The 23,766-nt window shown below is 40.8% G+C and overlaps 1 protein-coding gene across 1 annotated transcript in view; it reads right to left on the bottom strand.

The window, feature by feature from the left end:
* The window catches only part of LOC136863520 (hemolymph lipopolysaccharide-binding protein-like), a 34,620-nt gene extending 20,577 nt beyond the window's left edge, over positions 1 to 14,043 (bottom strand). The window contains exons 1-2 of the mRNA XM_067139910.2: positions 13,849 to 14,043; positions 517 to 709 (exon numbers count right to left, since the gene is read on the bottom strand). Coding sequence (XP_066996011.2) covers positions 517 to 709; positions 13,849 to 14,043 — 388 coding nt within the window. The remainder of the gene's footprint in view (positions 1 to 516; positions 710 to 13,848) is intronic.
* Positions 14,044 to 23,766: the final 9,723 nt, after the last annotated feature.

The following is a 23,766-nucleotide window of genomic DNA, read 5'->3' as shown; positions in this document are numbered from 1 at the left end:
GTTAGGGCTTCGGACGAGGACAAACTCCTGGAGTTCTCTGGAACTGGAAAGCTCTGGGTTCACATATCTAGTTGTTACACCGCTGCATGTTACCGTCTGGCGACAGTAGTGGTGGCCTTGCACACCCAACTCGTCTCTGACTTGTTGCAGCAGTAGCTAGAGGACGGGGCGCTAATTCGGTGACGTCGGTCATGCTTGGGGCCAGGCTTTGAAGATATTCCAAAATAATTTATTACACGGAAAATTGGCACTGCTTCAGCTGCCGAGAAACTGCGTGAGAGACACATGCAGTGGTATGGCCACATCATCGTGGTTTAGCCAACATTATAGTCAGTGCTAATTATCTTCATCAATTTAGGGGAAATCGACCAAGAGGCAGACCAAAGTAACGATGGCAACATCAACACTGACAAGATGTCCCTATTTCTGCAAAATGAAAAAAAACATTGACTTGGTGACATGGTGAGCCTGTGGGACAAAAGCTCCGAAGAAGGAGAAGAAGAAGAAGATTCTTACCAATTGTTTTCATTGTTGTTTCTTCCGCTCTAGGACTTTGCCCAGAATTTTCATCAGATGATATAAATATAGCTACTGACGAAAGCCGAATAACTTCTGTATCATCATCCGATCCTGTGTTATGATTAACAAGAACAGATACATTCCTTGGAGATTTGATTGAGAGTTTTTCATCTCGCCTTGCTGCATCTACCTGCGAGAAAATAAATGATGTAAATGACATTTCTGTATTCAATATAATTTTCATTTACAAATTATACATTTCGGAGACCTGCGGTTCACCACCATCTAGGGCGTCTCATACGTAATGAACATGAAAACTTAGTTCCAAGGATCACTGAGTTGAAGCACCCATGGTATGTTGAATCAGAATTACTTTCTTCATCTTAGGTGGAGAGTGATTACATAGGCAGCTATTATGTTTAAGTGTTATACGTCGTACACATATTTATGCACTAATTTCATTGATTACATATCAACAGGTCTCGTATATTATACATGACTATGCATTTTCCTCTAATACTATTCTTGCCATGCTCGATACTTTAGAAAAACTAAATTCGGGGGTTACGTTTTAGATTTGTATTATCGTGCATCAGTTATACTATTTCAGTATAAAATGAAATGTTTACATGCATTATTTAAATATTTACTACACAATGGGAGTGGGCGTGTCGAACATATTCTGAATCTTGGCCCCCCCTGTGCTCAAGCGGCTAGGACTATACAATCCACCAGAGGTCAATAACCCGACTTCCAGCTATTTCTTGTGGGGTGGAAATTTTTACGAACAGACGGACGGAGTGGCTATGGGAAGTCCACTTTCGCCCGTAGTGGCTAATTTCTTTATGGATCATTTTGAGGAGGAGGCTGTTACTTCGGCGCCCGTCAAAGCTATGATATGGTGGAGGTATGTTGATGATGCATTTGTGGTCTGGACAGAAGGCCGTGAGACATTTCATCTGTTTCTAAACCACCTAAATCAGCAAAATCCTTCAATTAATTTCACAATGAGGATGGAGTCGGACGGATGCCTTCTTTTCTTGGATGTTCTAGTAAGAAAAAAACCGGACGGCTCCTTAAGACAAACCGTCTATCGTAAGCCTACCCACGCAAAACGCTATCTTCATGCAGATGCTCACCACCATCTCGCACAAACAAAAGGCATTTTCACGACACTCGCCAAGAGGGCGAGACGAATTTGTGAGCCATCAAATATCCAGGTGGAGATGGACACGCTCGAAGTCGCGTTCGAGGGTAATGGTTACAGCGATTTACAGATTCATAGAGCCCTGCATCCCAGAGAAACGACCAAGCAAAACTCACAGAATGAAGAACTGAAGGGAACTGCCTACTTGCCTTACATTTACAACAGCACAGATCGAATCGCCAAGGTCCTTCACAAACACAATATAAAAACCGTGTTTGGCACCGCCCCTAAAATTGCTCACAATCTGAGTAACACTAAGGACAAATTATCCACAATTTTACATCCTAGGGTATACAAAATTCCCTGTACTTGCGGTAAGGTACACATCGGACAAACATGCTGGTCCATTGGTACCCGTATCAAAGAACATGAACTTAATTTTCGTCTCAACCAACCAGACAAATCGGCAAGCACGGTCTATCTTCGGGTCATGACCTCATGTTCCAAGATGCTCGAGCTCTTACCCGCACTAGACACTATTGACGTCAGAAAAGTTGGATGGCGCAGCCACGCGGTAGAATGTTGAAGCTGCAACATAGTGACTGGTGAGGTATATTTACATGGCGAAGCATTGACGTCGTGATGGAAACAGAAAGAAAATCGTCAAATTTGAGGAGGTACTGCTCTGTATAAGGTTGCAAATCGTATAAAACGGATGCGAAATCTGGTCACTACTTTCCTGTACAAAAAGTTCAGAGAGAAAGATGGGTTTCCGCGCTGTCAATTGGAAAACGCGTTGCGCGATACATGACAGTGCGCAGTCTGCATTCTCGTGAAGACGACTTCTTTCCACAGCGTAGGTACCGGTACTGTTTATTGTACTCATTGATAGTTATTATCTCTAATTTGTATTCACAAAGATTTAGCTACATCAAAAATACTGATAAACTTGTAGCCTAATACTTCTGTGCCGCACATAGAATGTTATCCGCTCTTTGTAAACTTCTTCATATGTGTAACAGCAGACAGTAAATTAACTATCTACATGTGAGTAATATCTTTAACTGATAGTAATTAAGCACTGAATTTAAATTGCCTATATAATACTTCTATCAATGAAAGAAAATATGTAGTATTTTGCCGTCATAAATTAGCTTTTTTTGCTATTTGTTTTACGTTACACCGACACAGAGAGGTCTTATGGCGACGATGTGACGGGAAAGGTCTAGGAATGGGAAGGAAGCGGCCGTGGCTTTAATTAAGGTACAGCCCCAGCATTTGCCTGGTGAGAAAATGGGATACCACGGAAAACCATCTTCAGGGCTGCCGACAGTCGGGTTCGAACCCACTATCTCCCGGATGCGAGCTCACAGCTGCACGCTCCTAACCGCACGGCCAACTCGCCCGGTCATCATAAATTAGAAGCCATAACCTAATTATTTGGTAGAATTGGACAAAGCAAGTATTCTTCAACCCCAAACAGCTGTGACTGTAGAGGTTATAGTACTCTTAAATTATAATTTTCCAACTTTGCTCTGCATATTCTGTAGGTACTTATAATTTTTTTATACTTATTATTGTCGGTTCTAAGTTCTAACTTTTGTGCTGATGGTAAAAATGGAAGAACATTTAAGTTTATGTGGGCTGTTCCAACACAAGCCTGTATAAAGCCTAGATTTATTTGCTTTACAACATTTACTTAGTAGAATTATTATTTTCTTTCTTCCCCAAGATTACAGTTTACAAAACAGGTAACTCCCCCGTCACCTGGCTAAGAAATTACTCCATAACCTCTAATAGTGGAAAATTACAGTAGCTTAACTGTTAAGGTGAATTAGCGTGTCAGCGGTAACATTTCTCTGACAAACCCGCTTTACATATACAGTTGCACTTCACATTTTCACCCCCTTGTTCAAGACAACATTAACTTTGTGCTGTTTTGAATCGATGTGGGATGATTGTAAACACAACCAGTTTCATCTTCTGTTTCAAACTTTTTACCTACACATATCAAGTAATTACGCTTGAATATTTCTTCCCCTTCCACTAATGGACGCATGAAATCTCCGACAACTCTCAACAGTTGCGCATACGACACCAAAGACATTTTGAACACTTAATAAATCCTACAGACGCACACCCGATCACTGTCGTGTTTACATCCCGTCACTATCTCGCCGCCATATTGGAAACAGCTGACGGTAAGCTCCTCCCCCGTTTCGGACGTCAATAGGTCCAGGATTATACAGGAAGCTGTGGAAATATGCAGAAATCCTAACAATGTCAACAGGGACACCGACTATCAATTAAGTAATACCTGGTTGCCAGCCATTAAGAATTTACGTAGTTCCCTTCCCTGTCCCTTCACTATTGTTATTTCGTTTCGGTGTTTTCCAAATTCGTACGTTCCTCATGCCAGATGTTTCATTCCAGGCTTGTGTCAATGTCATACACCTGTCAATGTCATATGTTACGTACATATGTTATATGAATCTCTTAGACTGATTCTGATGGTTCGGTCAGCTTCCGCTTCGGACGCTAGCTCTGTGCCACGTCCTGGGAGCCATCTGGTGACGAATGAACGTACCATTTCCACTTATGTTATAACGTCTAAATTTAACGAGCCATTGTTTAAGAAGCCTTTCTCGTGCACAGTCGAGATTTCTTCTGAGAACTGTTCTCTGCGAAACGTAAAGGATTTCACCTTATTTTCTTGACACGGCATGAGCCCAAAAGCCTGTACAGTATCATGTCGATAAGTAGGGGGCCGTGATGGCATCAATGACAAGAAGTTGCATATTGTTCTGGTTTTGTGTATGTACATTTATACATTGTAGGCAACATACTTAGTGACTGCATAACCTCTATTCTGTTCTACAGGAGGTTAATCTCGAGTATTCCAATGATTACGGAGATTTAAAAAGGTTAACTTGTATACAATGACGAACTTTGTTTATGATGGACCAGGAGCGGGTAGTTTGATTTTCATAACTACTACAAGAAAAGGAATCAGGTTCCAAGAAACACAAAGTACAACGGTTTAGGAAAATCAGAAAAATTTCGTTCTCGTTGAATAGGCCCTTCTCGAATACTCTCATTGCCAACTCCAGTTAATGTTTTACTTCAGCAAATTTCTAATCCATCAGAAATTAAAAGTGTCCATGTGTCACAAATAAAGAAACGTTGTTGTTTTTCCAAGTAAGTAATTTTGCTCTAGTGTCTCCTATAGCTCATTGCATATCTCACCCTCCACCCACACCGAGTTCAGGTGGGCTCTCCCGTACAGTAGTATATTCTCACGCTCATGGGATATACATATGTAAATCCTAGAGCACATATAATCACTTTTAAATAATATTGTAACTTTTATTGTAAAACTGATTTGTAAATATTTATTGTATGGCACTATATCGCATTCCAGCTTTCCCTATATTTGGATGGTCGATTTTTCCTTTATACCTCCCCTTCTGCTCTTCCTATCCCATTTTTATTACATCTGATATCTATTTCCTTCGATACTGTTTCTTGGCTAGTTTATTTCTTGTTCTATTCTTCCATCACTAATTCTAGAAGCAGTTGTTGGATGATTATCACCTCCTTCCAGAAAGCGCCTCTTGTCGTTTGCTGACTACATCATCCTCATCATTCATCGTCTGCACTCTGTCTTTTCAGTTTTATTCAGCTTCTCATTGTAAATCTTTTGGATTTTTGCTGGCCCTGGGGAATATATAACGACTGAGAACCTTACCTCACGAACTATCATCGCTACATCAGGAGCAATGACGTCGCTCCCTGGTTCTGCCAGCATTCACTAAGTCCAAGCACACACTGAATGGCTCTCCGGTTGCTACGTCACCTCTTAGGTCACTCGCTTCTTCGACCTTCGAGAAAAACCAGCTGTATTCCAGTAACATCCGTGCACATTAATATATAAACCCAACCAACCACCCACCAAATCAGTCCACCTTCGTCTTCGGTGTGGTTGAAGGGCATAGACCACAGTTTCTTACCTCCAGTCTTTTTCCAAACATCTAGGAACTCAACTACGGACTTGTGTATGATGAGCTAAGACAGTTACTTATAATTTGTCCACAGAACTTTGTTTTTCGTTGGTGTGATGCGTACATCACTTTGATTTCTCTAATAAGGCTTTCATTTCCCACCATGATGGGATGAGGTGGGCTATCTAAAGGGCAACATCCTCTCTCTGTCCAAGTTCACGTTGAGTTTGTATTGGAATAAATACATGCATGGTTCAGGTCCCTTTTCATTTACAAGTGCTTGGCACTCTTGTTTCGGTGGAATTTCTGTGGAGGGACATTTCTGTATGATATTTGAGAATGCACGACTTGCGTCCATATTTTATTCACGTGTTATGTTAAAATAGTGCCAGTTTTGATTGCCATTCACCGTTATATTGCAGTAATACTTGTTTCTAAGGACGATCCCATCTCTTGTGCTTCCATCGTTTCCTCCGATTCTTCCCTGTTTCCCTAAAAATGATCTTTTTTTAATTGTCAATACCTAGTCGTCAACTAGTTGACATTGGTGTAGTCGTACGCCTTGTTAAGGTGCTCGTTAAATTGATTACTGAACTCCGGTTGGTTTTGGTGGCCTAGGAATATTGCTTCTGTTGCCCAAATTCTTAACAGATGTATGGTAAATCACTTTGTGAGTTATCTTTCGCCGTCCAGCGGACTATTAAGCCGCAAGCAGGCACGAAGGTTTATATCCTTTGGAAAAAGTGTACTGTCAGGTGGACTGAAGCTATTCTGTACAAGGTCTCACCACAGGACGCGCTCATAGGTCTTCGGAGTTTCTCCAGCCAACATCTCAGCTTATCAACATGTATCCTTACACACCATACAACCCAATTACCACCACTACTACAACTAACACCATTTCCCGTGCCATATCCATTGGACACTCAGCGGCTGAGGTGGCAGCCGTTACCTATCACACCGCTATTATGTCTACATATCTCAATCAGCCCAGTTCCAATCGCCATGTCCCCCGTACTACCATAACCGCAAAACCACCCAAGACATCTGCAATACAAATGCTCAGCAACTCATACTCAATTTGATGAGGAGCCCACACAGCTGCGCCTAGCTATGGACTCGCCCACACCACCAGTGCACACTTCGATCCCAGAAGAAGAGGGAGAATAAAAAGAATAAGAAATATCACAAATTTAACAGAGTCCAATGAGCCAACCCATACCCTCCGCTACAGAATATCCACCTCAATCCCCAATACATCGTCCTAACACACCTGTACGATTCCTCCAATCCAGGCCTCAAGGTAAAAATTATTTTCTCTTAGTTAAACCCTCCCCACCTTTCCTTTCTTCACAGCACGTCCTGTCCACCCTCCTCCGATTCAACCTCACTAAAGAAAAAATCGCCTATAAACGACCTGCAGGCAAAGGTGTGAAAATCAAAGTTGATGGAGAGTAGACTGCCAACAAATTAAGAAGATGTACAATATTATAGGGAATGATCCACCTTTCAATACTCCGTAGTAAGTTGAACTAAAAAGTAGTTACAACTTGTTTATTGGGACCGGTTTCAACACATTTCAAGTGTCATCATCAGCCAATTAGCGAAGATTTTAAAACAACTAGTACATTGAACACAGGCAAAAAATTAACATTGTATCATATCGTAGCAATTCAGTTAATGTTCAAAACACAATAATCACAGTCAAGAGAGTAAACAGAACATCACTATCTTGCGCCGAAAACAAATATAGTTGAAGTTCATAAGCAGGTCAAGTATGCACTTATGTAAAGTCGTTGCTAGGCAGGTCTTGTAGGCATTTGTTTCTCCGGCCGAAGAGTAAAAGGTGACGTGAATGAAGTCTTAGGAAAACAGTGTAGGATTTAATTTCGTCAAATTCAAAGTGGATATATAGGTTTTAAAATAATTTAAAACGTTAAAAAAGAATAAAGCCAAATAAAAATATATTAAAAAATAGGAAGAAATAATGAAAGAAATACGAGGTTCAACTCGAAACAACTTGCCGTAGTAATTGATAAAGAAATGATAAATAGAGAAAGGGGGTGGGGAACGTTTATTAGAGGGTGGTGATGGTGGTGGTGGTGGTGGTTATTGTTATTAGAGGAAATACAATTGGGCAACAATCCTTTATATAACACTAATTCGAGGAAAAAAGAGGAAGAGAACCGACACTTCGAAAAATGAAGATATCGGTTAAAGGAAGACAAGGGCCACGAAGGGCGTGAAAATGAAAGACTTCCTAGCCCTCGCAAACCTAATAGCGTCGGGGAGTCTTTCATTTTCACGCCCTTCGTGGCCCTTGTCTTCCTTTAACCGATATCTTCATTTTTCGAAGTGTCGGTTCTCTTCCTCTTTTTTCCTCGAATTAGTGTTATATAAAGGATTGTTGCCCAATTGTATTTCCTCTAATAACAATAACCACCACCACCACCACCACCATCACCACCCTCTAATAAACGTTCCCCACCCCCTTTCTCTATTTATCATTTCTTTATCAATTACTACGGCAAGTTGTTTCGAGTTGAACCTCGTATTTCTTTCATTATTTCTTCCTATTTTTTAATATATTTTTATTTGGCTTTATTCTTTTTTAACGTTTTAAATTATTTTAAAATCTATATATCCACTTTGAATTTGACGAAATTAAATCCTACACTGTTTTCCTAAGACTTCATTCACGTCACCTTTTACTCTTCGGCCGGAGAAACAAATGCCTACAAGACCTGCCTAGCAACGACTTTACATAAGTGCATACTTGACCTGCTTATGAACTTCAACTATATTTGTTTTCGGCGCAAGATAGTGATGTTCTGTTTACTCTCTTGACTGTGATTATTGTGTTTTGAACATTAACTGAATTGCTACGATATGATACAATGTTAATTTTTTGCCTGTGTTCAATGTACTAGTTGTTTTAAGATCTTCGCTAATTGGCTGATGATGACACTTGAAATGTGTTGAAACCGGTCCCAATAAACAAGTTGTAACTACTTTTTAGTTCAACTTACTACGGAGTATTGAAAGGTGGATCATTCCCTATAATATTGTACATCTTCTTATTTCTCTATTCAATACGGAACAATCATGAAGTTTTTAACTTTAAATGCCAACAAATTGACAAAAATTATTGGATCAGTGCAACTTGGTTCGATAACATCATTTAATCTTCTGTCTCACCCTACCATAAAAACTCCACAATCGTCACCCAGACGCCTTTTCTTCAGCTGTGTAATCCGAGAAGTTGTATAGTTGTACAATTGTCTTTTGGTAAATTTTCGTGTAAATTGAACTCCGAACGTCTCAAGTAACGGGAGATTCGTTAAGTCCACTACGGCTTTCGCAAGCCGACTATTACGGTCAGGTGTTAGTACGATGCCCCTTGCAGGTCCTAGGCACGTTTAACCGCTTATGGACCTCTCCTAGCAATTAGTTTTCTTCTTCTTATTGTAAGTGTTTATCCTACTTGTGTAGGGTCCACTTGATGGATCAAGGAACGCCACTTCCCGCAATCGAAAACATCATTACGCTTATGTGGAGTGCTCTTAAGTCGGCGTTAATGGCATCCTGCCATCCTTGTTTTGGCCTTCCAATTGGTCGAGTTCCTCTGGCTTTAAGGCGGAAAGCAGTGTTGGTGACTGTGTGAGGTGCTGCACGCATGATGTGACCATACCATTGGAGACGTCTCTGGCGCATTTTCTCATTTATTGGAGCTATCCCAATCTTCCTCCGAATAGCGACGTTTTTAATGTGGTCAAGGCGAGAGATTCCCTTCGACCAATACTCATCTTAATAACGTGAAACTGGTGCTCTACTCGTCTCCCCCTGTGGACATCCACGGAATCTCCTGCCTGTCGTAAGAGGTGACTAAAAGCGGCGCCAGGGGCTCTCAACTTGGGAGCGTTGGTTGTCGGCCATGAGGCATTTAGCTGAGTCGTGGCATTGCTTTCACTTACTTGTGCGAGGCTCCTCACATTCATCTATCTTATCCGACCTCCCTTGGTCGAATCTTGTTCCTTTGGACCCCGACAGTATTAGGTTCGAATCCTAGGTAGTCTTTCATATCCACGCCCTTTGTGGAATTTGTCTTCCTTTGGCCGATATCTTCATTTTTCGAAGTGTCGGTTCCCTTCCATATTTTCTCTCTGATTAGTGTTAAATAGAGGATGGTTGCCTAGTTGTACTTCCTCTTAAAGCAATAATTACCACCACCACCAGCACCGCTCTACTCGTCTCGTAACTGGCCAGCACTCACTTTCATAGATAGCGACTGGACGAACAACTGTACGGCATATTTTCAACCTCAGGCGTATCGGCATTTTCTCGTCACAGTACACTGCCGTTACCTCTTCCCTTCGCATCCATCCAGCATTTATCCTTGCTTGCACTTCAGCATTAGTTTCGGTGTTACTACATTAATGATATCCTAAGTAACGGAAAATATCCTCTTCGTTACCCTCCTGGCAAGAACTGCGTACATAATGTGTGCTTATCTGAGGCCTGTTCTTCTTACCTGCACGAAGAGCGAATTCAACACCGTTGTATGCTGTTTGTGCATGCATCATCTGTGTAACCTAAGTCGTTTAGTCATTTACTAACTTTTGTGGTTGAAATGAAATGTCGTATGGCTTTTAGTGCCAAGATATCCCAGGACGGGTTCGGCTCACCAGGTGCAGGTCTTTCTATTTGACTCCCGCGCGTCGTGATGAGGATGAAATGATGATGAAGACAACACATACACCCAGCCCCCCGTGCCATTGGAATCAACCAATTAAGGTTAAAATCCCCGACCCGGCCGGAAATCGAACCCGGGACCTCCTGAACCGAAGGCCAGTACACTGACCGTTCAGCCAACGAGTCGGACACTTTTGTGGTTAATGCAAGTTCTTCACATTGCGTCAAAAGTGTTATGTTATGTAAATGGATTAATTTGAGATAGTAGGTTCGAATCCCACTATCGGCAGCCCTGAAAATGGTTTTCCGTGGTTTCCCATTTTTACACCAGGCAAATACTGGGGCTGCACCTTAATTAAGGCCACGGCCGCTTCCTTCCAACTTCTAGGCCTTTCCTATCCCATCGTCGCCATAAGACCTTTCTGTGTCGGTGCGACGTAAAGCCCATAGCAAAAAAAAAAATATTTGAGATAAATAGTCCGGAAACGTTCGAGTCCAAGCTGTTTAACGTCCGTCCGTCAACGGATGTGCTTCCAACGTTGAGGGCAGTCTAGATCTCTGAGCTCCGCTCGTTCACTGACCTCACCCCACTTGATTTCTTCTTGTGGGGCCACGTGAAAAGCCTTGTGTATCAAACCCCTTTCAACAATGAAGACGATATCTTGGCAAGAATTCCTGCTGCCTGGACGCTGTTCAAATGACACTGGGGATATTCGAACGGGTACGACAGAACTTGGTGCGGCGATGCCCCGCCTCCATTCCCACAGGGAGACGCCATTTCGAACATTTGTTGTAAATTGAGCAGATTGTGAAACTTGCGCAGGTAAACGGACTTAAATGTGTAGAATTTAGCTTGACTTTTGACTCGATAGTTTTCGGAATATGGTTCTTTATCTAAAATTGATCTATTTGCCGTCCTCCGTCATCCCGGAAAATTTGTAACATAATCATGGATACACTCTGTACATTTACAGTTAAATTAACAATGACGAAATGACTAAGTTCGTACATTTAGGTCTTCTCTACAAGCATAAACATAATTTTAGCGAATAATGTTTAGAAAATGTCATTGTAACTAGCATTATTATTATTATTATTATTATTATTATTATTATTATTATTATTATTATTATTATTATATATTTCACAATTTTATAATTGGGTTTATGACCTTCTTCGGTACAATGTACATGGAAGAAGTACTATTTAGTACATACGTACGTATGCTTCATACATATCAGTATATACAGTACTTACATTGTTGACATATAAACTTGACAGATATTTATGAGATATTTACTATACATAAATGGTCAAAATTATTAGTGGACGATTTTCATTAGTCCCCTGTATATGGTAGATGGTTCATGCCAATAAACTTCCTTATTGTATGGCAAGTGGCCAGGATTGCTGCTTTTGGTAATTCTCTGTAAGAGAGAGGGTGGAGATTAAGGGCTTCAATGCTCCTGTGTAGTGTCTTTACATCCAATCACTACTGGAATTATGATAACATTGTTGAGTTTCCATATGGTTTTTATCTGTGTGGGCCAGATCTATGTATTTGGAAATCTTCTCTGTATGTGTTTATTGGAGGTTGTGAGTATTAGGGCATGCTATGTCAATTTTGAAGCAGATTTTCTTGTTTTTATCTACAAAAGTTATATCTGGTCTATTGCAGGTAACAGTTTTATCATTAATGATACTTCTATCCCAGTAAATTTTGTAATTTTCACTTTCCAAGACTAATACTTCCAATATGCTGTGCTACAATGGATTAGGTTATTTTTTCGGGCTAGTTTCTAGTGAATGATTTTTGCAATTTGGTCATGTCTGTACTTGTAGTCTATGTTTACCATTAATTGACAACTTGAGGTTATGTGCTGGATGGTTTCTGGAAATGTATTACATCGTCGGCACAGATCTGAATAGACAGACGTATCGTGCATTATATGCTTTCTGTAGTTCCTTGTGGCAATGACTAGATCTTGTATGGCGAACACGAATCCCTCTGTTTCTGGGTATATATCCGAGTGTGTCAGCCACTCATGCGACGCTTGTTTGTCGATATATGGCTGATTTAACTCATTTGGATACCGTCCATGAAGAGGTTTCATTTTCCACAGAACGATCTCTATTCATTTGTGGAGAATGACATTGCAAGTGAAGTCGTGGTGTTCAGATTGGTGTGTGTGTGTGTGTGTGTGTGTGTGTGTGTGTGTGTGTGTGTGTGTGTGTGTAAAACCGTTATCTGCTACAACCATTGCACTATGTAGGGCAGAGGTTTCTGATTTATGCTTGAAGTAGCACTTTAGTCATATAATTTGTTCATTGTGTAATTTCTCAAGGTCTATTAATACACGATCACCATCAGAACGAGGCAGAGTGAGTCTTTCTAAGGCTGATTTTGGATGATGTATGTTGTGTTTTGTCAGTAACACATTCACTTTCGTTTGAAGATCCTTCAACTCAGTTGTAGTCCACTTTATGACTCCAAATGAGTATGTGAGAACAGGTATTGCAAACGTGTTGATGGCCTTAACGACGCTTTTACCTGTGAGCTTAGAACGCACGATTCGTCTTACTCGTTCAATATATGTCAGTCATAATGCCTGTTTTGTGTCCTGGTGTTGAATTCTTGCTGATTGGATGTGTCCAAGATATCGATAGGTTTCATTTGTTGTGAGTGGTGAGATATCTGTTGCTTCAGAGTGGATGCCCTGTGTCGAGAAAGAGCCCCTCCTAATTGTCTGAGCAGCACCTTTATCGAGTCCAAATTCCATGCAAACGTCTGTGGAGAAATTGTGGGCAATTGAAGCAAGGTGTTCAAGTTGAATTTGTGATGCAGCATACAGTTTCAAATTATTCATATACAGTAGATATGAAATTTTGTAGACTGTTCTTTGCTTATTTTTCATAGTGAATCCATATGTTGTTGAACTCAGTAAGTCTGATAGTGGGTTCAGAGCAATGCAAAGCCATAGGGGACTGAGGGAATAGCCTTGGAAAATGCCTCTTCTAATTGGTATGAGGTCAGTTATCACACATTCTTCTCCATTGTGGAGGTTAATAGTAGTTTTCCAAGTCTGCATGGTAGTTGCTAGGAATGTCACTATTTTTGGATCAACTTTATATACTCTAAGGACGTCAAAAAGCCAGGAATTTGGCACTTAGTCAAATGCCTTTCTGTAATCTATGAAACAAGTGTGCAAATTTCGGTTGTTATGGTATGCTTGATCCATGATTATATTATCAATAATAATAATAATAATAATAATAATAATAATAATAATAATAATAATAATAATAATAATAATAATAATAAATTTATTTATTTATTCATTCATTCATTTCTTCTTCTTCTTCTTCTTCTTCTTATTATTATTATTATTATTATTATTATTATTATTATTATTATTTTCTTTCCTTACTCTTATATAACTTATACACGCTAAACGAAATACTTGAAAGTCACACAATGCCATGATTTACCGAGATTATCCAGTTTCCTGTGCTGTTGCGGTGACTGTAGAGGGACAGGCTGAAGTTGCTAGGGGTTGCCTGTGGTGCCCCGTTCACAGCTAGTACCAAAAGTACTGTCCATAATAGCGTCTGCAACTGAAGCAGAGAATAGTAGTAGAGATTAAGCCGTGTTGAAGTTGTCACATATTTCTGAAATGTTCTCATCTCCCGCAAGGATAGGAAGACAGATCGTCAGCAACGTAAGTCACAAGGACAAAAGGCAAGGAGTCAGGTTCCAAAGGACACAAACTACAACCTGTTTAAAGAATCCTAACTTGCAAACAACCCTATCCAGTAGTGAAATGAGGTACACAATGTTATACGTTTAGAAACACTTAGAATATTTTATTTTTTGCTATTTGTTTTACGTCGCACCGACACAGATAGGTCTCATGGCGACGATGGAAGAGGAAAGGCCTAGGAATGGGAAGGAAGTGGCCGTGGCTTTAATTAAGGTACAGCCCCAACATTTGCCTGGTGTGAAAATGGGAAATCACGGAAAACCATCTTCAGGACTGCCGACAGTGGGGCTCGAACCTACTATCTCCCAGATGCGAGCTCACAGCTGCGCGTTCCTAACCGCACGGCCAACTCACCCGGTACACTCAGAATACTCAGTTATTTCATGTAATTACTAAGTGATATCTTATTGTTCCAGAGAGCAGGTTCTTAAATGAATTTTGAATATGGGTGTTAGTAAAAAACCCTTTAATCACAAAAGTATCAGAAAGTCGTAATACTGTGCAGGTGGTAGTAGTGATTATTGTTTTAAGATGATGTACAAAGAATGGGCAACCATCAACTTTTACTTATTTATTTAGCGTATGGCTTTACAGATACAATACATGATTTTGGAAAACAAACGGTATCATTACGTCTAGGTTTTCTGTGTAACTAATTGTCTCTAGAAACACATGAGCAAAATCACTGATGTCGCCACTGTAGCCTATTTTTTTCTCGGTCACTCGTTGATAATATGATGGATGGTCTGCTTAGAAACACCACAACCACAGTCAGAATTAGAAATTCTTTTCCATTTGCAGTGCAAATCCTCGCAGTTACCATGGCCCACGTGGGGGCCGTGAGCGTTAAGAGGAATGACTTGTTGACTTTATCATTCGCAGCAAGCCCTTTTCATAGTGATTGTTTTGTAACCTCGTATTTATTGCTGCTATAGATGTGTTCTAACGGAATGTCTCAGCAATTTTCTGATGAATGCTTAAGCACTTCTGAATGTCACTAGACGGCGGACTAGGTTTGTTTGTACCGGGCGAGTTGGCCGTGTGGTTAAGGGCGCGCAGCTATGAGCTTGCATCCGGGAGATAGTGGGTTCGAACCCCACTGTCGGCAGCCCTGAAAATGGTTTCCCGAGGTTTCCCATTTTCACACCAGACAAATGCTGGGACTATACCTTAATTAAGGCCACGGCTTCATCCTTCCCATTCCTAGGCCTTTCCTGTCCCATCGTCGCCATAAGACCTATCTGTGTTGGTGCGACGTAAAGCAAATAAAAAAAGTTTATTTGTACGTACAAATATAAGATCAGCTGCTCCTTTGCGCTGACGGGACAGGTATTTGTAGAGTGTTATTTATGAAGTGACTGGTAACATATTTGGCTCATCATATTAAATAATTTCCGAAGTTTGCTCCCGGAAAATGTGGAACAATTTTGAAAGATTTTAACAAGGATCTTATGGATAATGGGTGAAAAGAAGGAATAGAACACATTCTTCGAGCTGTTCTTTGGGAAAGAAGTACTAAGCATAGCCAAAGAAAGACATCTCCATGCAAGCAGAAAAGTCCTTGGAGCAACGGAATGTCTAGGCTTCCTATATCCGTGACTCGGCACTAAGTGGGTCAGAGTGGTTAGCTCTATTGCTTACCACCTTTGCCCCCGAGGAATTAACCTGCTGGTGTTATAGTGTGAGTGAACCTTATGGCCACTTCTGTAGAAATGGAAATCTCATTTTTAAGTTTTCCCAACTTCCTGCTGGGGAAATCTAACACATATCCTTCATGATGAATCGAACTCGCTTTTGCGATCTCGGCTAGGGGGCCCCTTTGAAGAAGGGATATTTTAATCCGGATCATCTGAGTGCAAAATGATGCATGATTAAAATTTTGACCTGTGAATAACACCTCATTTTATTCAATCTCACTATCTTCCTAAATGTACATTATTCTTATTCGACTTCTCCTCTTTCTTCTTACAAAATATTTATATAATGAAATTACAGACGTTTACTACTTACAACCAACTTATCAGTAGTGAACAGTCTGACCTTTCTGTTAACTCACACGATCTGGCGCTGAGTTTCAGGCGCTCTTCCTTAACACCTCTTTCCACAGCTGGGTGACATGAACTTCAACCTGATTCATTGGTTTCAACTTCATCAATCTTGTAGTCATGACATTCCATAGATTTTCTACTGTGTTTAACTCTGTGTACGCCACGGCATAGTTTTGAGTCGTTCAAGTCAGCTTTTAGTGTCTTTTTATTTATGTGCCGCCACATTATCTTAGCGAAATTTAAAATTTTCGCAAATGAGTTTAGTGACGTGTGGCAGTATCACTCCCTCCCCATGCACAATTCTCAACTACCCAGCAGCATCAGACGTAACGTAGCCCGATATCATAATCGCCTCTCCACCCTGTTGGATGACGGGAGCCACGCATGCATGTAGAAACTTTTATATTTTTGGGCATCAAACGTTTTCCTGTTTTGAAAAGGTGAGAGATTCGTCTGAGTCAACAACTCGTCCCCATGTTGCTTTCAGTACAACCCTTCCTGTGCAGCCGTGACCGAAGAGGAATTTGAAGTACTGAAGAAGCCTTAATGCCTTTTAAACGAAGCTTTGACGAAATGTGTTAAAATTTTGAAATTATGAATGTTCTTTAAATCAGTAGACCAGTAACTTGGATAGTTTAGTATTTATTTGAACACACACATGGCATGGGAGGCATGATTTAAAAAACGTGATGTTGTTATTCATAATTTCCTTTCCTTTATTCTTCATAACAGCGCCTCTCAAACGCCCAAAATCTCACGCGTGCAGATAGAGGCGCAAGAGCTCCGTGCACTGTGCATCGCTGCCGCTCGGCATGGCTCGGATCAACGCTTCGTCTCTGGGCTACTCGGCTAAGCTCGGCTCAACTCGCCTATACTCGGCTCAAGTCAGCCCGAATTAGGAGCGCTACGGCGCAAGTGGGGCAGAGGGAGACAGGCGGAGCGAGCGAGACAGGTGTGAGGAAAGAGAGAGTAAGCGCTATTGCCCCAAATCGAGGAGTGGGGGGTCTGCACTCTGGTCAACCAAGCCAAGTCGTCTTTTGCACCGTGCACAGTGCATGCACCACGCGCATGCACCCTGAGAGGCCCTGCTTCATAATATGGAAGAATCACACCATAATCACACCGACACACCGTTTTTCATGCTGTGGCCGAAGCATCTACAACCTAGGAAGATCTGTACACGAAATTTCATTTACATAACATAAACAGATCAAAAGTTATGACTACTTTTCCTTTAAAATATCTATTATTTTTTTCAGGCTAGTTACAAATTCCCACTAATAATGAATGAATAAACAGACCGACTTCTAGCTTCGACTAAAAGACTCGACTTTCAAAGAACTCTTGCCTGAATATTATATGAATCAAAATCCACAGCCTGTTTCCAGTCATTCGACCGGGTCAGGAATGGAATGGATGAAGCCCCATCTAGCGGCGAGGATAGGAAATGTGTCGGCTGCCGAAGCCTGTCGTACTCCTCTGGGGCAATGATTAATGAATGACAGATGAAATGAAATGATATTAAAGAGTGTTGCTGGAATGAAAGATGACAGGGAAAACCGGAATACCCGGAGAAAAACCTGTCTCGCCTCCGTTTGTCCAGCACAAATCTCACATGGAGCGACTGGGATTTGAACCACGGTATCCAGCGGTGAGAGGCCGATGCGCTGCCACCTGAGCCACGGAGGCTCATCTGAATATTATAGGTACTTAATATTAAGACTTGATTGAAGTATAGGGACAATAGCTGCCATACTACTTTGTAGCGGTGTCCCTAAAGTCACTGTAAGTACATATACGTTCTTTTAAGGGACTGCTAATTATCATGGACATCAGCTGTGTTCAATGCAGCTGGTAAGCTGTCGACTGATGAGCACCCAAATAATTTTCAGGTTTACCTTCCAGTCCTTCCGTTGTCACCTCACACTTAGTTTCCCAACGGTTTTTCGTAGGACGATACAGCACACGAGGTAATTTAGTCTATGTTTCTACATATGAGTTGTACGCTAAGTACTCAACACGAAGGCTGGTTTGATCCTCAAAAACACCATTAGGTGTTACAGATAGCCTAGGCACCACTAAAGAGCCGTGCGAGGGAAATGTGGACAGAGGTGGTTTCCCGATTCTTTCGTTACAGAGCCAGAAGTTATTACTGTACTGTCTTCCAAGTCCACTGAAACTCACGCACGAATTGTGACTATGAGCTACGTTTTCACAGCATTCATCAGAGAGACTGGCTGCATACGGAATGGTGTTACTAGCATTGCTCATATCTCAGTATCTTTCACAGTGTCAAAGCCAAGGATGAGACTGAGATAGGGCAATGAAAGTAAGAAACAAGCTCTAGCATATACCAGTACACTTTGAACACTACGTCTTGCCAGCAAAGGCAGGCTCCATATGTTGGGATTCAAATATTCTGTATACCTATATACTGTATGTATATAACTACATTTATGGTTTACAGACATGCAGTGCCGGAAATTTGCACCACAGGAACTCTCTTACGTGATGGAAACTCTTTCTCATGTTTTGGAATTTTGCCCTCATAGAGTGATGCTGCGGAACGCCAGACATAACCAGATTCGGTTGTTTATAGCAAATTCCCTCAGGAAAAAAAGAATATATAGAGTAGAGTCGTATAATATGGAATACCATTTACTTTTGGCGTCGTGATGAGGATGATATGATGATGATGACGACACATACACCCAGCCCCCGTGCCAGCGAAATTAACCAATAATGGTTAAAATTCCCGACCTTGCCGGGAATCCAACCCGGGACCCCTGTGACCAAAGGCCAGCACGCTAATCATCTAGCCATGGAACCGGACTTCAGGTGCGTACTCTGCTGCATATTGGATTGCAGCACCCGGCAGGCGTATATTCCACAGTATGCTGGCTTACCCTACTTGGCAAGCACATTCGCATGGAAAGGAAAGTCGCAACGTCTGAATACTGTTGCACAACAAATGCGCAAATATCCCCCTAACTGTTCAGCACACATTGCTACCATTAACTCATTCTCCTTTAAATATACAATTAGAACGCCAAAGAAGGTAAACTTACCTTGAGGATGAAAAATCCTCATTAGAGAAAAGGCTAATCCTGTACACTATTGGGTCACAAACAAAACAGAACACAAATTTCATTTGAGTGAATTTAGATGACGGCCCCATTAGAAACCAAAGGCAAGGTCATTCAATGGAAAATTACAGCAAATAGTGAACCCAAATAACCTATTGGAGCGTAAATGCCCAATTTCACGTGAGGTAGTACGGTATTATCTACTTACAGGAAAGTCGAAAGGAATTCACACAAAACTTAAATCAATGGTATTTCAGGTGTAAAATACGGATAATCCAAACTTTGATCCGCAACACAGCAAATACTAAGATGGTATACTTACCCAATATCACAAGGCCCAGTCTCATCTTACATGCGATCGAACGAAAGGAAATCGGATTACTGAGCGGGAAATAATGTATAGAAATGATCGCTGTGAAATAGTAAGGTATTCCTAGAGAAGGCCTAGTCAATCCCACAAGTTACACAAGAAGTGACATTCTACAGTGGTGCAAATGCTTAAAGCTGCAGAGGCTAATCCGAAAATCGGATAACATTATAAAAAAGGATTTCGAGGGGAATACTCTCAAAGCATCCCCATGACAAATACATTTATGCATCTATGGTCAGAAATCCTACTACAACGGTTGCATCTGGTAATTCAAATGACTGCTATCTCAGGTAAAAAAGAAAATATAATATTACATGATGATTCAGGCTAAATAACGAACACATAAATAAATAAATCTATATAAATAAAATTGTTTCTGTTTGTCTGTTTGTCTGTCTGTTTGTCTGTTCCACCATCACGTCGAAACGGCTGGATAGATCTCAACCAAACTTCATATTTAGAGTATACTGACCCCGGGGAAGGTTTCGATATGCATATCATTTTAAAATCTTTGAAAAGACGGGGGTTTTATAGGAAAAACGGTTTTCCTCCATTTTCTCTTATACTATTATAGGCAAAATATCGAATTTGTCGTATAAGGACGAGACAAAGCTCAATTTAATCCTCTTGACGCAAAGAACAAAACTCGGTAAGCCCTACGGGCCCGAAAACCATGTTTTAAGGCCCTAAAACCAACCGTTACGGAGATATTGGCACCACACTACCCCTGCTCTAGGAATCGGATAAAGAAATGAACTGCCGTAACCATGGCAACGTCAGCTCCAGGATTCTAGAGCAGTGAGATTATGCATGTACGTTTGGGCATAGCTGTCAACCAAAATAGGTACAAATAAGACTTAATATCTGGGAAAAAAATATACTGTTGTGTAAGGCACTCATAGGACTCCTTTGGGCGGGGATGGAAAGGGGGTGAAGAACGAGTGTAAAAATCTTACTATATATAGAAATGGAAGTGTGTGTGTAAATGACACATCTCCAACTAAACCACTGGAGCAATTTCAACCAAACTTGGTACACGAATCACTTACTATCGGGAGACGATCACTGTGGGGGGTAAGCCATCCCTAGCGCCCTTAAGGGAGAGGGTCAGGGGGGTGGTAGTTACAATAATAATCGAGAATAGTGTCGAATTCATAGTTTTCGGGGTCGCTGAGTTGAAAAGTGATACTCTAGAATTTTTTTAAAATCCAGCCCCCTTTTAGGTTGGGAGCAAAGGGTGGGGGGGGTGGGGTGAGATATAGAAATAATTAAAAACAGTTTCGAATCCATAGATTTCAGGGTCTCTGAGATGAATAGTATTACTCCGGATTTTTTGCAAATCCAAGTGGGGAGCGAAGGGGGTGAGATATAAAATTAATCGAAAAACTACATATAAAAATATTATCTTCTTCTTCTTACTATATATAAAAATTGATGTATGTGTGTGCGTGGGTGTGTGGGTGTGGGTGTGTATATGACACATCTCCTCCTAAACCACTGGAGCAATTTCACCAAACGTGGTACACTTATCAATTAGTATCAGGAGACAAACCGCGTGAGGGTAAGACACCCCTAGCACCCTTTTGGCAGGGGGCGAGGGGAGTGGTATAAAAATAATCTTATAAATAAAGTTGTTCGTTTCTGTTTGTCTGTCTGTTTGTCTGTTTGTCTGTTCCACCATCACGTCGAAACGGCTGGATAGATCTCAACCAAACTTCATATTTAGAGTATACTCATCCCGGGGAAGGTTTAGATACGCATATCATTTTAAAATCTTTGAATACACGGGGGGTTTATAAGAAAACCAGAATGGTTTTTCCACCATCACGTCGAAACGGCTGGATAGATCTCAAGCAAACTTCATATTTAGAGTATACTCCTCCCGGGGAAGGTTTCGATATGCATATCATTTTAAAATATTTGAATACACGGGGGGTTTATAGGAAAACCAGAATGGTTTTTCCACCATCACGTCGAAACGGCTGGATAGATCTCAACCAAACTTCATACTTAGAGTATACTCCTCCCGGGGAAGGATTAGATATGCATATCATTTTAAAATCTTTGAATACACGGGGGGGGGGTTATAGGAAAACCAGAATGGTTTTTCCACCATCACGTCGAAACGGCTGGATAGATCTCAACCAAATTTCATATTTAGAGTATACTCATCCCGGGGAAGGTTTCGATATGCATATCATTTTAAAATCATTGAATACACGGGGGTTTATAGGAAAATCAGAATGGTTTTTCCACCATCACGTCGAAACGACTGGATAGATCTCAACCAAACTCCATATTCAGAGTATACTCATCCCGGGGAAGGTTTCGATATGCATATTATTTTAAAATCTTTGAATACACGGGGGGTTTATAGGAAAACCAGAATGGTTTTTCCACCATCACGTCGAAGCGGCTGGGTAGATCTCAACCAAACGTCATATTTAGAGTATACTCCTCCCGGGGAAGGTTTCGATACGCATATCATTTTAAAATCATTGAATACACGGGGGGTTTATAGGAAAACCAGAATGGTTTTTCCACCATCACGTCGAAACGGCTGGATAGATCTCAACAAAATTTCATATTTAGAGTATACTCATCCCGGGGAAGGTTTCGATATGCATATCATTTTAAAATCTTTGATTACACGGGGGTTGATAAGAAAACCAGAATGGTTTTTCCACCATCACGTCGAAACAGCTGGATAGATCTCAACCAAACTTCATATTTAGAGTATACTCCTCCCGGGGAAGGTTTCGATATGCATATCATTTTAAAATCTTTGAATACACGGGGGTTTATAGGAAAACCAGAATAGTTTATCCACCATCACGTCGAAACGGCTGGATAGATCTCAACCAAACTTCATATGTAGAGTATACTCCTCCCGGGGAAGGTTTTGATATGCATATCATTTTAAAATCTTTGAATACACGGGGGGTTTATAAGAAAACCAGAATGGTTTTTCCACCATCACGTCGAAACGGCTGGATGGATCTCAACAAAATTTTATTTAGAGTATACTCATCCCGGGGAAGGTTTCGATATGCATATCATTTTAAAATCTTTGATTACACGGAGGTTTATAAGAAAACCAGTATGGTTTTTCTACCATCACGTCGAAACAGCTGGATAGATCTCAACCAAACTTAATATTTAGAGCATACTCCTCCCGGGGAAGATTTCGATATGCATATCATTTTAAAATCCTTGAATACACGGGGGTTTATAGGAAAACCAGAATGGTTTTTCCACCATCACGTCGAAACGGCTGGATGGATCTCAACCAAATTTCATATTTAGAGTATACTCATCCCGGGGAAGGTTTCGATATGCATATTATTTAAAAAAATTTGAATACACGGGGTGTTTATAGGAAAACCAGAATGGTTTTTCCACCATCACGTCGAAACGGCTAGATATATCTCAACCAATCTTCATATTTAGAGTATACTCCTCCCGGGGAAGGTTTCGATATGCATATCATTTTAAAATCTTTGAATACACGGGGGGTTTATAGGAAAACCAGAATGGTTTTTCCACCATCACGTCGAAACGGCTGGATAGATCTCAACCAAATTTCATATTTAGAGTATACTCATCCCGGGGAAGGTTTCGATATGCATATCATTTTAAAACCTTTGAGTACACGGGGGGTTTATAAGAAAACCAGAATGGTTTTTCCACCATCACGTCGAAACGGCTGGATAGATCTCAACCAAATTTCATATTTAGAGTATACTCATCCCGGGGAAGGTTTCGATATGCATATCATTTTATAATCTTTGAATACACGGGGGTTTATAGGAAAACCAGAGTAGTTTATCCACCATCACGTCGAAACGGCTGGATAGATCTCAACCAAATTTCATATTTAGAGTATACTCCTCCCGGGGAAGGTTTCGATATGCATATTATGTTAAAATCTTTGAATACACGGGGCGTTTATAGGAAAACCAGAATGGTTTTTCCACCATCACGTCGAAACGGCTGGATATATCTCAACCAAACTTCATATTTAGAGTATACTCATCCCGGGGAAGGTTTCGATATGCATATCATTTTAAAATCCTTGAATACACGGGGGGTTTATAGGAAAACCAGAATGGTTTTTCCACCATCACGTCGAAACGGCTGGA

This window comes from Anabrus simplex, chromosome 1 (genome assembly GCF_040414725.1).
Source record: "Anabrus simplex isolate iqAnaSimp1 chromosome 1, ASM4041472v1, whole genome shotgun sequence".
In the NCBI taxonomy this organism is placed as follows: domain Eukaryota; kingdom Metazoa; phylum Arthropoda; class Insecta; order Orthoptera; family Tettigoniidae; genus Anabrus; species Anabrus simplex.
The sequence above is the reverse complement of the archived record's forward strand: the minus strand, read 5'-3'. Positions and strand labels throughout refer to the sequence as shown.